General features: G+C 40.7%; 1 protein-coding gene across 5 annotated transcripts in view; it reads left to right on the top strand.

Moving 5' to 3' along the window:
• Nucleotides 1-560: 560 nt before the first annotated feature.
• ARFGEF1 (ARF guanine nucleotide exchange factor 1) overlaps nt 561-15855 on the top strand; it is a 95063-nt gene continuing 79768 nt past the window's right edge. For all 5 annotated transcript variants that reach the window (XM_086465452.1, XM_086465450.1, XM_086465451.1 and 2 more), the window contains exon 1: nt 561-684. In XM_086465452.1, the coding sequence (XP_086321578.1) occupies nt 561-684 (124 nt within the window). The remainder of the gene's footprint in view (nt 685-15855) is intronic.

Raw genomic sequence — 15855 nt, 5'->3', positions numbered from 1 at the left:
TCCCTCTCCGCTGCCTCCCACGGGTCTGCTCCACCTGTAGCGCACCCGCGGGACGGGCAGAAGGCGAGCGCATCCCGGCCGGGGCACGGCCGCCGCTTCCTCCCGCTCCGCAGCCGTGCGGCGGCGGCCCTGACGTCGCTTCCTTCCAACATGGCGAGGGCAGGTTATTGCTGCTGCCGCCGCCGCTAATGGAGGCGGGTGCCGGCCGCGGGCGGCTCCGGGCCTGAGCGCGTCGCGGGCGCCGTCCGCGCACACACGCAGCGGGGGCGGGGGGGAAGGAGAAGGCTTCGCCTTCCCTCAGCTGCAGGGGTTGGCTGTCGTCGTCGCCGTCCGGGCCCACCCCAGCCTCCCCTCGCGGGAAGCCTCTGACCGGGCGTCGGGACGCCGCGGCCCTCCCTCTGAGGGAGCCCTTCCCCCGCGCCTGCCTCGGCCCGGCCCCGCGGCCTCGCCGCTTGCCCCGACCACTCGCAGCCCTCCCCCGGCGGGAGCGGCCGGTGCCCCGCTCTGCCTTACCACCCCACCCCTCCTCCTACGCCTCCTCTCCCGGCTCGATCGCGCCCATGTATGAAGGGAAGAAGACGAAAAACATGTTTCTGACCCGGGCCCTGGAGAAAATCCTGGCCGACAAAGAGGTGAAGAAGGCGCATCACTCCCAGCTGCGCAAAGCCTGCGAGGTGGCTCTAGGTGAGGCGCAGCCCAGGGCGGGAAGGGGCGGCCGGCGGGGACTGGCCCGGGGCGGCCAGGGGTTGGGGTGCGCTCCGGGGCCCCCTTCCCCCCTCTTGCCTGGTGTGTGTTTGTGTTGCGGGGGGGGGGGGGGGGGGGGGGCGGAGAGGGAGGGAGAAGAGGCGCTTTGGGGCCCTGGGGAAATAAGGCAGAGGGGACTGCCTGGAGGGGAAGGGCCGGGGGGGTGGGGCTGCGGGCTGAGCCGTGGCACAGGTGTTGGGATCGAGTGGAGCATCTGGTGAGTTGTGCGAGACTCGGCCTGGATATGCAGAGAGGCCGAGGCCTCTCGCCGTCTTACTACAAAGCCCTCTGGCAGTGCGGGTGCTCCTGGGCGAGGGGAGAGCTTCGCCCCGGCCGAGAGCGGCTCCTCCGCGCCCTGCCCCTCGCTGGCAGTGGCGGCGCGGGCGCTGCGGCGCCCGGCGGGCTCTTCTCCCCGCTCGCAGCATGAATAGGCAGAGAGACGGAGGCGCCGAGCTGACCTGGAAGCAGACGGCCGGCGGGGAGGGAGCAGGTGACAGGCAGTGGGGAGGGAGGAGGGACGGGGGAGGAAGCGGGGGTGGCGGAAGCCGAGAGACAATGACACCAGGCCACGTCTGGAGCTGGTGGCCCTTCGGAGTCGGGACGCTGCCCTCTAGGGAGGAGGGCTAGAGTGGGAGAGGAGGGCCCAGGACGTGCGAGGGAGAGCATTAGCCGTGCCGTTACTGGTGGAGAAACAGATGATGGGGAAGGGGGCTTCTTTCATGGAGGACAGAGCTGGTGCAGCCGCGGAAGGTGTGGGAACGTTTACGTGCCTCGGGCTGAGCAGGGCTGTTGGGTTGGTGGTGCAGCTGTGCCGACACCACCTCTCTGGGAGCGTGGTAGAAGTACCGGGGCTGGATGGCACAAAGCAGACAGACGGACACCCTCAGGAACTGGCAGCGTGAAAGGAGGGCTCGGGCTTCAAAATTCTGGCATGATGGATACAGGCAGGGTTTGAACCTGTGTGGCAAAATATTGATGTATTTACTGAAAGACTTCTGGAGAAAGGCCTACTTTATTTAAATAATACATAAACGGATTATGTGCCTCCCATTCTTGTGTAATTGTTTCTGGTTTTGGAGATAGTGATCTTGATTTTGTACAGTAATAATACCTGTTTAAAAGGATTTGTTTAAGGGCATAATATGAAACTGAAACTGGTTGTTTTAAAAGTGAATATAAGTAATTTCAAGCTGTTATTTTGTCACTCTATTGATTTTCTTTTATAATACTTTAAAATTAAGAAAAAAACACAGACAATCCCTTTCTTGTTTTCTTTGTGAAAGACCCTGACTAATGAAGGGGGAGAAATGGCAGTAGTTCAACTATTTCTTAATAATTCAAATAGATGGGAAAGAGTTTTTAATTATATTTCTCATCACTAGAATTATTAGTAGTAATCTTATGATTTAGGCAGATGGGATTAAACTGGTAACCCTTTGGCCTTTCCATTGACTTTAGACTTCGCATTCAAGTGAGAATCACAGAATGTTAGGGGTTGGAAGGCACCTCGAAAGATCATCTAGTCCAACCCCCCTGCCAGAGCAGGACCACCTACAGTAGGTCACACAGGAACGTGTCCAGGCAGATTTTGAATGTCTCCAGAGAAGGAGACTCCACAGCCTCTCTGGGTAGCCTGTTTCAGTGCTCTGTCGCCCTCACAGTGAAGAAGTTTTTCCTTATGTTAATGTGGAATCTAAATAAATAAAACAGACAAATGTTTTCTTATTATTAAACTGAATTTATATCCAGCCTGTGTGTCTTCTATAGAATTAGACACTGGTATTAATCTTGTGTTTCTGCTGTACTTCATTTCAGTAGCTTGATCTATCTTAAGTGTCATCCAGATCCCTCCAAGCACGGCTCCGTTGTGTTATGCAGATTATAAAGCAAGCCTCTAGTCTCTACAGTCTGCATCTAAATGGATTTGTGCAAGGAGACCCCCAAGCACACATCCCAGTGATTTCTGTGCTACAGCTTCACTGAAACCTTCTGCTGCGGATCTGATTGCATGATTGGGGCTTAAGTAGGAAAACGATATGTTGTGGGGGTATAAAAGCTGCTGAAGCAGGAAAAAAGAAACAGAAGGTTGTGTGTTAGCTAATGTATACAGAAGGGCTTTATAAACTTGAGAAATATCAGAAGTTATATTAATTACCATAAGGTCTTACTGAAATCAGTTTGATTTAAGTTGTGGCACAATGAAATATAGTTGGTGATTGTAAATGTAGCATGGTCCATTGTCTGGTTTTGTGTGTGATAGACTAATTCAAAAGTGGCAATATATAACTCTTGAATAGAGTACTGCTCCTGTTGTAACTACAGAAAGCTTTTCAAAGAAAAGTAAATATCCTTATTTCACGTGTGGGGCAACTGGGTAGTAAAGCTGAGCTGTGATTTTCATAGCAGAATTGGAGAAAGTATGCACGTGTTGACCCTCTCCATATAGCTCTTCATCTCTTGGAGAGTACTCTTCAACTGGACACTTCTTTGCCGCCTTTTGCAGGGAGTACAGACTTCGTATTCCTGAGAAATTGCTTGATTTTAGAGAGCAACAGCATTAATGATAAAACATTAACTAAAATAGTAATTTAGAGGTAAATTAAATTTGGAGTTAACTCTGACGAAGTCTAAAGTTTTATTGGATCTTTTAAAAATCATGGCAATAATTACATATCCTCACATCAACATCATGGTTTTTTCAGTCTGAATATTTAATTGATTAGTCTTCACTGAAACTATCTGATGCAATACAAAACTCTGCCATTAAGATCTTTTTTCCCAACTGCATGACTGTAATAAAATGTTGGCTGCTATCAGTATATCAGATATTCTAACTAGTAGTTGATACTAATCCAGAGTCTTTTTTTGTTTAATTTTTTGAAATGTTTTCTTTTTTCCTCCTAAATCCACTATTTACAATGTTTTACATTGTTTGTGTAAGATGAGCTGCTGTTGAAGTATTTCAGAAACAAGCAAACTATGACCAGAAATATTAAGCAGGTATTCCTATACAATAGGCAAATAAATTAAAACTCTGCTTTTTAGATTGAGATTGACAAGCAGTAATTTAGGAATCTTTAAGAATATGCCTTTGTTTTTTTAATCCCTATATATTTTCTTATAAACCCGTGCTGTTGCATTCCATTAAGATTATACTTCATCTATTTTTGATTTGTGATTTCTGAAGGAGAAAAACCGCAGCATTCTTGGTACTTGTTACTGTGGCAGTCTGACCTCTGAACAGGTGTGAAGTTGAGGTCCTTCTAGTATGACCATTTTTCTGGGCTATTAGAAGGTAAGAAAGCAAGATATGAATTAAATATTGCCACTTGAATTATAAAAGTTCTTTGGTTTTTTTAACATGGATGAAATTAAGCCTGATACTTGCATCCTATATCTAATGAGATAGGTTGTGTCTGGATTAATACAGAATAGATGACTCCGAGTTTAATGTGTTTTTTCATGTAACATTGTCCTTTCTAAAAGACATTCTCTGTATGTGAAAAATGTAACATTTCTTTCTGTAGTCACTCAATGAAACAGTGAATTTAGAACTTTCTATTGTTTACCTGCATAGCAGCTACTCTTAATCTATGTAAGGCATGAGTTTATCTTTAAAATTGTCCACTTGCAGAGAGCATCAGGCAGCAAGCTGACAGCAGGATTAGATTTAGAGGTTCCCTTCGCAGTCAGATCCCTGCACTGCTGTTTCTGTATTGGTTTTCAGCCATATTGCAGTCTAGGAAACTTCACAGTAAACATACTGCATTATGCATAGTCCATAAAAGGTCTTGGGGAAAAAAAAATTCTCAGCTCAATGTAGTTTTTAATAGACTAAACAAAACCTTTTTTTGTCAGAATCTGGGGTGTGGGTTTGTCTGCCTGGAAAGGTGGTTTATAGAAGGACTGAGCTGAGCAAACCAGAATTCCCTGCTTGTATAAGGCTGCTAGTTCAACTGCAAATCAGGAGTCAAGCAACTCTTCTGTAAAACTCCAAACTGCAAATTTAACGTATTTGTCGGTGACATGGACAGTGGGACTGAGTGCACCCTCACAAGTTTGGTGATGACATCAAGCTGTGTGGTGGGGATGACACGCTGGAGGGCAGGGAGACCATCCAGAGGGACCTGGACAGACTGGGCAAGTGGGCCCGTGTGAACCTGTGAGGCTCAACAAGGCCAAGTGGAAGGTGCTACACCTGGGTCAGGGCAATCCCCAGCACAGACACAGGCTGGGTAATGAGTGGATTGAGAGCAGTCCTGCTGAGAAGGACTTGGGGGTGCTGGTAGATGAAAAACTGAATATGAGCCATATGTATGCTCACAGCCCAGAAAGCAATTGCATCTTGGGCTGCATTAAAAGAAGCATGGCCAGCACATTGAGGGAGCAGATTGCTCTGGTGAGACCCCACCTGCAGTGCTGCATCCAGCTCTGGGACCTCCAGCAGAAGACAGACATGGACCTGCTTGAGCGGGTCCAGAGAAGGCCACAAAGATGATCAGGGGGCTGGAGCACATCCCCTATGAGGACAGGCTGAGAGAGTCAGGGTTGTTCAGCCTGGAGAAAAGAAGGCTTTCTGGATTTCTGGAAGGTCTGACTGAAGAGTGCTGAAACTTAGTTTTTAGAGGTTCTTCAGCGATCCTTGGATTATGTAGTCTGTCATGCAAAGATCTGGCTGGATGGTGTAGGTCTTGTGCAATGTGAAAGTAACAACTCCATTCAGTTTGTGCTGCTATTCCATGCAATCGTAGGATGATGAAGCAGCAGGATATAATTAAGCACTGCATCTTCTTTTTTCTGAAAACAGATAATATTTGGAGTAGAACTCACCCCAGAGATGGAAAGATTCATCTGTATCTTTACCTATACGGATTTGTAAATGACCTGGGAATTTTTCTCTCTTTTTTTATCCTTCCTAGTTTCATTTCCTCATGTTCTTTGCTTATACAGATAATCATGTTCTGTTTCAAGAGTAAGCTAGGTTAACAGGATGTATGTATGCTTTGCAAATGCTGGTTGCATTGAAAAAACCCTTCCTAAACTAGCACAAACAGTTGAAAATGCATTTTGGAGATGGTTATCGTGTTATTCTTCTGGAATGAATTTTACTGGGGAAGTGTGGGGCGAACTGAATTTCTGTATTTTGGATTATGCTTTTCTCAGTAGACTACCTTCCATCTTTCATCAAAATTAGTTGTCCTGTTTTAGAAGCCAAAACCTAGAATTTTTTGAGTCTTTTCTGTGCTGAATATAAGGAGGTCATTATTGTACCATTGTCTGTTGTCTGCGTGTGCTATAGGCATTTATTTTCACAATATACAAGTCACCATTGTTCATACAGAATTTATGTTTTGGTCCTAACTGTTCTTCTGAAACACTTACTTTGAAGTAAGCAAGCAGGATAAATGGAGATTTTTTTTTTGCTAGTACAACCCAAGATGTATATTTAAAAAAAAACCCCCCACAAAATCCCTAAAAGTTGCAGCCGCCCTCTGGATTATCTAAGCTTGGGCTTTAACTGGCAGTGTTTCGGTGTGGTTAAATCTTGTCTACTTTTGCAAAGGTCTGAAACTTGGCTTGATAACAGTAAGGTTTGATTGGCCCCATAAACTGCATTCCAGGTTGCCTTCTGCATTTTGAGGTATAAAGTGCCGTTTATGTCGAATTTATGGGGCTAATTTGAGAAAAGTTGTGTATAGTGGGAATTTTTATTGTTTTAAATTAAATCAGCTCTTGGCTGTGTAGAACAGCAGTGCTGGCGAGTGTTAATCTCCCTTGAGAAAGGGGATGGTTGGCAGGGTGCACATAAAAACACTTTTATAGAAAATAAAGTAGATTGTATTTGTGTTAGAAAAATATTAATGGAGAATCAGTATCAAATACTTGCTTTTTGTCTTGGAAGGAAAATAATGGTGGGGGTTTTTTTTAGGTGAACTTTGACTTTATCCTGAAATACGTCTTCAGTTAAAGCCTTTGATGTTTTGAAAGTTTTAACATTGATTTTCAGTATCTTTTAAAAATTAATCTTGAAGGACTTCAACACATCTTTGTGACAGAGGGCAGCTTTTAAATACTTTCAAACTCTGGTCTACTGTGTATTTTAGAGCACTAATTGGAATGTTGAAGCTTAAAATGAAAAGTTGTTGCCTTGTGACCAGAGTGCATCTATTTCTTTAATGAAATATCTTTACTGTTTTGTGGGGTTTTGCTCTAGTTGATCTTTTTCTGTATCCTCTTCCAGTATATTATTCCTCTAATTGTTATCTTTTCCTGTCTTCTCTTGGTTATTGTCTTCAATTAATCACTGTTACTATTTTTCGGGATGACAACAGTATCCATTCTTGTGCGTTTTGTTCATATTGAATTGACAAAAAAATTATCTTGGACATTGATGTCAGATGTACATTCCAGACCTTTTCTGGAGTCCTTCAGAGAATAATTGGTATTGAGCTAGTATTTTGATAATACGTTGTTATGTACACTAACTTGTTTAGCTGTCAGGGAGGATTGTTACATGGGTGTTCATGACATCAGCTAGTGATGGTTAAGTTGGTCTCTCTTCCCAAAACTCCTAGCTGAAATCACAAACTCACAAAGAGGTAGATGAGGAAGCCTTGTCATCTTTTGGGGCACCTACCCATCAGTTTTGGGTTTTTCACTGGTGTTGATATGTTTATGAAGTTGCTGATTTCAATGGAGGGAGATATCAAGGAAATGGATGGAATTGAGTAAGAGGCTTGATAATTTTTGATTTGTAGAGGACACAGAACTCTACTGTGTGTATCCGAAACCCAAAAATAGGTGATGTAGCTGTGCTAGTCAGATGGATACAGACCAAGAAGTATTCTGTGCGTAGCTGGCAGTTATTACCATGTCCTTTCTATGAGTAAATAATAGAAGAAACTATAGGTTTCTGTTAGGCAAACCAAACCTGTAAGAAAAATCGCATGCATACAAACAGTCTCCAACCAGCCACAGAAAACACAAAATCCTTCTGTGGGCTTTTATAGAAAGAGAATATTGTACAGGGACAATTGAACAAAAGGTAGCTAGTATGTTTTGTTTCTATGAAAAACACCTAGTGTCAGGACTTAAAATTAAAAAAAAAATCAAAAACCAAACCAAAACGAAAAAACCCAACCCCTCTGCCCCCAGCCTGTATGCTTTATAGATATCTTAATGGAATGCAGGGGAATGTTACATAAAAATATCTGTTTTGAGGAATAAGGTAGAAGATACTTGTTATATGGTACTTCCCATTTTGAGTATAAATGTAAAAGAGCTGCTAAAAATAGGCCTGTCAGGTTCCAGGAGTTTGAAGTACCTGGCAGAAGTCCCTTATTGATTTCTAATCAGTCTTAGTACACTGAGAAAATTCCCAAGGACTGGAAGACACTGCCAACGTTGTTACTAGGATGACCTTGGTAATTACTAGTGTATTGGCCTGATGCTGATCGCAGGCAAGGTAGTGGAGTAGCTGATACATGATGTGAGAACAAAAATGCTAGTTAGCAAGGATTTGAAAATGATTTTAAAAAAATAATAAATTGGGCCCTCTACCCATTGGAAGTTTTGGCTATACTTTATAAGGCATCTTCCCCACATCTTAGTCTTCTGTAACTCCCATGTTCTTCAGTTCTTAATTCTGCATGATTAGAAGTAAAAATTGCCAAACTGGTAGGAAAAAGGCTTGATTAAAATTTCGTTTGAATTGATAAGTATTAACAAATTTGGGGGGTTTTCCCCCTATTTTTCGTGTTATTTCTTTCTACTGTATCCATGGTCTTAGTTTTTAGGTATTCTTCTTGGTGTTGGAGATTTTGCTTGGGTTTCTTTGGGGATTTCTGTGTTTGACTTTGTTTGTTGTTTTTTCTTTAATTTGAAGTTTTATCTTTTAATTTTCAGTGTGGAAGTATTTGTAGATGGTGAGGTTTCAGGTGGGAAGCGGGAGCTCTTAAAAGAACTTGGAAGTCTTGAGGAATTTGAACTCTTAGTGTGATGCTGTGGTCAAGAGCAGCTTTGAAGCTTGGGTAGGGAATGTGGAGGTTATACTAACTGTACCTGATACAACTTTTAGAGTAATGTTACCCCTGGTTTCAGCAGTGCATGGGTTTTGTTATCAGACATGCTTGAAGAGCCATACGAATTCGAGAATGAGAAAAATAGCGCAAGAATCGAGATGAAGTCTGCGGCTTCTGTTTAGACACAGGTAGGAAAACAGTGGGCTGGTTTTATTCTCTGATGTTGCAAATCATATCACTCATTTTTTCTCAAAAATGTGTTTTAATTCAAGCAAAAACTGTTTCAGAGATGGCTTACATCTGGCTGTGCTTTTCATGAGTTTGTAAAAGGCAGTCACACTGGATACTTCCTCTTAAAAGGCAAAAAGGATCATTTTCTGTTTTGGAAACTCCTTTCTCTAATAAAAAAAGTCACACTTGATTTTATGGGAATTGTAAGTGAAACTATGCTTGTACTTTTAAACATTATACCAAGAACCTGGTGTACTTAAGTGTGTTGTGGAAGTCCTATTTGTGTGTGTGTGTGTGTGAAACCCAGAAATGGCAAGTAGAGCTTTCATTCTGGGCGGGAATTTTGCTTCCTCTGCCTTGGTCACCTGCCCACCGATTTTTAATTAATTAATTATTTTTTAAAATTTTGCTTCTTCAGGAATAACAAATCGCCAAAACTTCCTGATATGAGTGATCATTGCTGCTTTCTGATGGTGTTTCTTCTCTGAAGTGGCTACTTGTAGCTTTTACTCTTCTCTAAGCCATGATCAAATGTACTCTTGCTAGTGGAGGATCCCAAAAGAGTAATGTATTTGCTTGCAACATTTGATTAGATTCCCAAAATACCTTTCTGCTCAGTTGTTTTAATCGTCTTTTTCTCCTCTGGGTTTTTTTGGTTTTTCGGTTGTTTGCTTGGGGTTTTTTTGTGTGGGTTTGGTTTGTTGGGGTTTTTTTGAGCTTGAACAAAGAACAGTTTTTCAGTAGCATCTCAGGAGGTTTTAAAATAAAAAGACAAACCCAACCCTGAAAAGCAGATTTACACTAGACCAAAGGAGTGGACAGTAGCCCCCATCTACTTTCATAAACTCACATGGCTGCCTGTTTCACCGGTGCAGATTCTGGTTTTTGCAGGTATGCTCTTCTTGTTCTGTTCTAATATTATTTAATTTTCGCTGCTGATAAGGTTTCATTCTAGTTGTATTATCTACCTAGGTGTTTTGTCATGCTTGGGTGTTTTACTTTTAGCCCAGGTTTTTATTTTAGAATTGTGTACGCACTCTAACAGCTTAATTAGATTTTGCCAAAATCAAGAGAGTCTTGTTTTTCTTCTGCCCCCCCCCCCCCCCCGCCATTTCTGGCACTCTCTGTATCATGTATGCTAATGTGGTACAAAATTACATGGTTATTGATCTTACGCTGTTTAATACTTGTTTTTGTCCAAACGGGTAATGTCTGCTGTCCAGTGCTCATCAATCTTTTTTCATTTCATGTATTTCTCATGTTAGAAAAAAAACCAAGATATTTTTAAGATAATTGAACATACCCAACCTTGACATAAGTGTCAATGTTTATTCAAGCTCCCTTTTGCATCTGCTCTTAAACACAGAGGGAGACAGGTTTAAAAAAGATGATCCATTGATAATGCAAGTTCTGGTTCCACTGTCTTTAGCACTTGCTGTTCTAGTAATCTTAAGAGGTTTTGTAATGTTATTCCTTCTTTTAATTTAGAAATAAAAGTATAATTAGGTTTGTAAATATTTCATGTCAAGAAATTTTAGTCAATGCTGGATACAAAGGTGTTTTACTGCTTTGTGGTTTTACTTGGTGTAATTGTTGACTCTTGAGCATCAATTTGCATTGCAGTTGTCGGAAATGCTTGAATGACCAATGTGCTTCGACATTGCAATGTGCAGCTTTGCAGTTTGAGAGAAACCGGAGAGAAGATATTTTTAGACTTTCAAATTGAGATAAAAACGTTGGGGCTTACTAATGATGTTAAGTAGTATTTTATACTACAAGGCTCAGCTGTCCAGTTGAATAGTATGAGGTACGCTTACAAAGTTTCAAATCTGTAAATTAATTTTAAGTAGTGTAGCACTGGTTTGATTTCTTTGATAGCTTCCCATCAGATTTTAATTTTAAAACTGTGCTACAAATAAACACAGGTATAGTTGCACAAAATGGTGTACTTCTAATGCAGGTAATAAGCGTAAACTAGTGGGAATTCCCTTTCAAATGAAGATGTTTTTTGCAGAGGTGTTGTTCTGTTGTGAGTAAAACTAACACACATGTGCATGCCTGGGACGCAACCTTGCAGGTTGTAGCAGTGTGTATAAAGGTCTGGGTGGTACTATTGCATGGACTGAGAGTGCAGCAGCTGGCATAAAATCAGGGTTTTTTCTGCAACTCAGGAGAGCTGGAAAATGCAGAGTCTTAACTTGGCTAGCTTCATTTGGCTAATGGACTGTGACATCTGCAAGAATGTGTGCGGGAAAGTGGATAGGAATAAATTAACCTGTTTTAATTATCTTGAAATGGAAACAGAACTTTATAACTGCTGTAAGTAAAGTTGCTGGAATAGAGCAGCTGCCTTTACATGAAAGTTTGAAAGCTGGGTAAAGACTGCCTAAGTGCCTGAGAAATATAATTAAAATTTTCCTCACTTACAGTGAAATGAGACACTTAGATGTTTTCCACTTGCGATTTAAGACATGACGCTTTATTTTGTGTGACTATGTGTGCATAATTATGCATATAAATAGATCTCAAATGCTTGAGATTTTGCTGTAAAGAGAAATAATTTTCTTCTTTAAAATTGTATCTAACACTATGGGGAAAATAGACTGCGATGGTTAGCAGTGTTTGGAGGAGTGTTAGTTTTGTGTTTTAGGTGCAGAAGGAAAGAAAAGAGGGAGATAAGTTTGACCTCCATCCCTGAGCCTTATGTTATATTCTTAGGCTTGAGACAAAATTCTGCATTTGAATTATTAATGGTGTCTTTTACATTGAAGGTAAAACAGCACTTGGGCCTTCCTTTCCTCGATCACCTCCCTTTCACATGAAAGCAGAAGCTGCTATTTGTCTGTGTGGTTGCTCTGCAGGCCTTTCAGTGATGAACTGGAGGCAGGTGGCATGGCACTGAGATGTTTCTTACCTCTGCCCGTTGGGCAATTGTTTCTCTTATGCTCCTGTGCAGGAGTTCAGTTTAATAATATCTCCCACCTCCCTCTCCAAACCAAAAATCCCCCTTCTCCCCTGCACAAAGCTGCTCTGAAACTGGACCAGAGGGAGAGCTGGGTCAGAGTGAAATACTCTCACAAGGAAAGGAAGGGGTTTAAATGTCTTTTTAACGAACAGTAACGTGTAATTTTGAGGACTTTGTTTTAAAAAGTTAGAGATTCTTTTACTATTTATTGTCAATATCTGTAAAACTTAAAGGATATGTATAACTTGAGATTTATTTTCGTACTCAGCTTGTACCTGTGGCAGTACGTGCATTAATGATTCATAACTCTAACTTATGTAAGAGATTTCTACCTCCTTAGAGGTAGAAATGGCCAAAATAGTTTTATCTATCAATGACTTAAAAGTAATAAAAATAATTTAAAAATCCTTGGGTAGAACAGATTAGATGTAATCTAATAGATGCCTGATGAGCACTAGCTGGTGGTGGAAGATGTTTGCATTTGATCACAAATAGGTTGCCTAGAAATAGCCATGGAGTTATATACTGGCTTCTGAAATATGAAGAAACTTCCATTATTTTGGTAACACCACATAGAAAGACCAAGTATCCTTTTATAACAGAGAAGGTGATTTTGAAAGTTCTTTGACTGGCTGTTGTAGTTTATAAACAGCTTTTGTTTATAACAGCATTTATTTAATCACGTGTCCTAAAATGCTCTTAAAGAATGAGTAGAAGGGCCACAGTCTCAGTGCAGTAGAAAGCGTAAGTAATTGCTGCCTAATAAAAATTTTATATATATATATGTAAACCCATTTGTGTAGTCAATGCAAGTACACTGTTTCATAATAGTTTATTATGAACTCATGGATCCGGTAAATACTGAATACCTTAATTATCTTGTTCTTCACACCTTTGGTAAGCAATGGTAAAAGAAGCACTTCCTTGTAACAGTGTGCAATGTGGGTAGAGTTAACAATATTGTGCAGTGGTGACCTTTTTAAGTAGTATTCGACTCCTGATCAGCATCTGAGAAAAGAAAGAGTAGCTGTCATATGAGTAGTTCAGCTTAATTTAAGCAGTCTGAACTTTCAAAAATACTTCTTTTGGATGTAAATAAAAGATGGAGATGGAAAATAAAAGTTTCATTATATTAATAAACTAATGTGTGTGTGCTTTACTGAAGGTGGCTACATTGGAGCTTTCAGAGTGCTATAATACTCATATTCTTACTTCTTGTGTTCATTTGAACATCTTAGTCTGAGCTGCTTCCTATGTCAGAATGTAATAAAGAAATCAGGACTTTAATGAGCGTGATCACTTTGAAAGCTTCGTTTGAAAGATCTTACTTCAGGACTTCTGATTTAATGTTTGATTTAATGTGTTTCTATTACATGTTTGATTTAATGTGTTTCTATTACAAATACAAATTTTTGTTTGAGTGAAAATTACAAAGTTGATATGGTTGTAACATTTTGGGGGGGCATTACCATAGACATAAAAATAAACTTAAGTCCATACTTTTTTGCTATCCAGTATGGTTTTTTTCTCTGACAAATGTAGCTAGATGAGTTTGAGACAGTCATTAATTTGTAGCCTCCTGGCTATCTTCTTGTATCTGGAAAAGATGATGATTTTCTTATGATTCAGAGTTAAGGCAGGAGGGAAGTGGCACAGTGCTGCAAGGTTACCAGTATTATAATTCATGTATAGACTTACATGTGACCTTTAAAGTTTTAGTGCTTGAAATGGGTAAGAATCTTGCAGTGTCATGTGGTTTTGCTTCTTGTTTTTTCATCCCTACTTGCAAATTGCTTTTGAAGTTACTGTAGTGAGCAGGCTACTTTAATAGGAATACGCGGGGGTTTTTTGACATTTCTCAAAGTATCATGAACTAATAAGGGTCTTGTATTTAAGTCTGAAATAAAGCTTAGTAATTTCCAACTTCTAAATTACCTTTTAAACTACCCATTTCCAAAAGGACAAAAAATAATTGCAGTCAGATATCTACAGCAAGGGCGGAGGTTAAAAATGTAGATTTTTACCGTATTACAAAGGGATCTTTTAATTTGATTCTAGCTGTTCTTCGAACTTCACACTGCACAAGAGCTTATTGTATTTGGTTGTGTCTAGATTTTGACAATTTTCAGTACTGATTGCTTGACAGAAAGGTATATGAAGCCTTCTCATAAACATTGAAAATTTTATAGCAATGATTGCCCCTGTTATCAGGATGATAATAAAAAACCATGAAGGTTCCCTTTTTGCACGATGTGGGAAGGGTTACTACATAGATAGTTCCATCAGTTTTAACTCTGGATTTTATTTGGGGAAAAAAAAATTAATTCTAGCTGTCAAAATAAACACCTACTTTGAGATAAATGTGCTCACATGCCTGGCTTAGAATAATAATCATTATATGCCAGGTTTTGTTTTATTACATGAGTCTGTTCTGTATGTGTGTTATACTCATTTAATGTATTGTATGCTTGTGTTCATGGAGGGGACAGCAGAGGTCTAATTGCTTTTCTTACCTTGAGTAACTTCCATGTATGTAATAGTAGTTTGTAGTAGCTGGTTGTACTCTAAAAATATGCAATAAGGGTGTGTCATCATTGCTATGTATGTATGCTTACTGCTGAAAAAAAAACTTTTAAGAATAAATAAGAATGTTTGAAGGTTTGCGTTACATGACAAAGTATTACTGAGGAAGGGGGCTGTGTGTAAAAAGAAAAAACAAACAGACAAACAAACAAAACAAACAAAAAATAAACCCACAAAAAAACAAAAACCAAACCAAACAAAAAAAAACCAAACCCACAAAAAAGTGGATGTGTAGCTTTTGTTCGTGCTGCCAAATGATCCAGAAACAAGACTGAGAAACATAATCATGGTCTTGTTCTGCGGCAGCAGCCTGTCCTTGGCAGAATAAATACAAAGCATTAGTAAAACTTTTATTTCAGTCTTCAGTTGTTACCAGCCAAGCAAATGAGCAAGTAGAACATAGAAGAAAATTAAAGAGAAGTCTTAAGAAATGATTTCATTGATAGGTAACTATGTCAAAAACAAATGCTTGCTTATATATGAATGCCAGAAGTCTTTAAAAATGGTCAGCTGAAATGTCAGTGGTTTTAAGATGAGGATGCTGTCTTAACAGGCCAGGAATGAGGAGGGATAATCTGTGGAAAAATCTTACTTCTGTAGCATTAATTACATAGGTATGAAGCTCAGAAGTGATGCATCCCAACAAAGAGGAAGTCAGGCAGAAATGCTAGGAGACCTATGTGGATGAACAAGGAGCTCCTGGACAAACTGAAACACAAAAAGAAAGCCTACAGAGGGTGGAAGCAAGGACAGGTAGCCTGAGAGGATAACAGAGAAACTGTCCGAGCAGCCAGGGATCAAGTTAGAAATGCCAAAGCCCTGATAGAATTAAATCTCATCAGGGATGTCAAAGGCAACAAGAAAAATGTCGGTGATAAAAGGAAGACTAGGGAAAATGTGGGCCCTCTCCAGTAGGAAATGGGAGACCTGGTTACCGAGGATATGGAGAAGGCTGAGGTACTCAGTCACTTTTTTGCCTCAATCTTCAATGGGCAAGTGCTCCAGCCATACCACCTGAGTTGCAGAAGGCAAAGGCAGGGACTGTGAAAATGAAGAACCGCCCACTATAGGAGAAGATGAGGTTCAAGACCATCTAAGGAACCTGAAGGTGCACAAGTCCATGGGTCCTGAAAAGATGTATTTGTAGGTCCTGAGGGAACTAGTGAATGAAGTGGCTAAACCACCATTTAGCATATGTGAGAAATCATGGCAGTCTGGTGAAGTTCCTGCTGAACTGGAAAAGCGGAAACATAACCCCTGTTTTCAAAAAGGGAAAAAAGGAAGACCCAGGGGACTATAGGCCAGTCACTC

Source organism: Leptosomus discolor, chromosome 5 (assembly GCF_034619465.1).
Source record: "Leptosomus discolor isolate bLepDis1 chromosome 5, bLepDis1.hap2, whole genome shotgun sequence".
Taxonomy (NCBI): domain Eukaryota; kingdom Metazoa; phylum Chordata; class Aves; order Leptosomiformes; family Leptosomidae; genus Leptosomus; species Leptosomus discolor.
The sequence above is the reverse complement of the archived record's forward strand: the minus strand, read 5'-3'. Positions and strand labels throughout refer to the sequence as shown.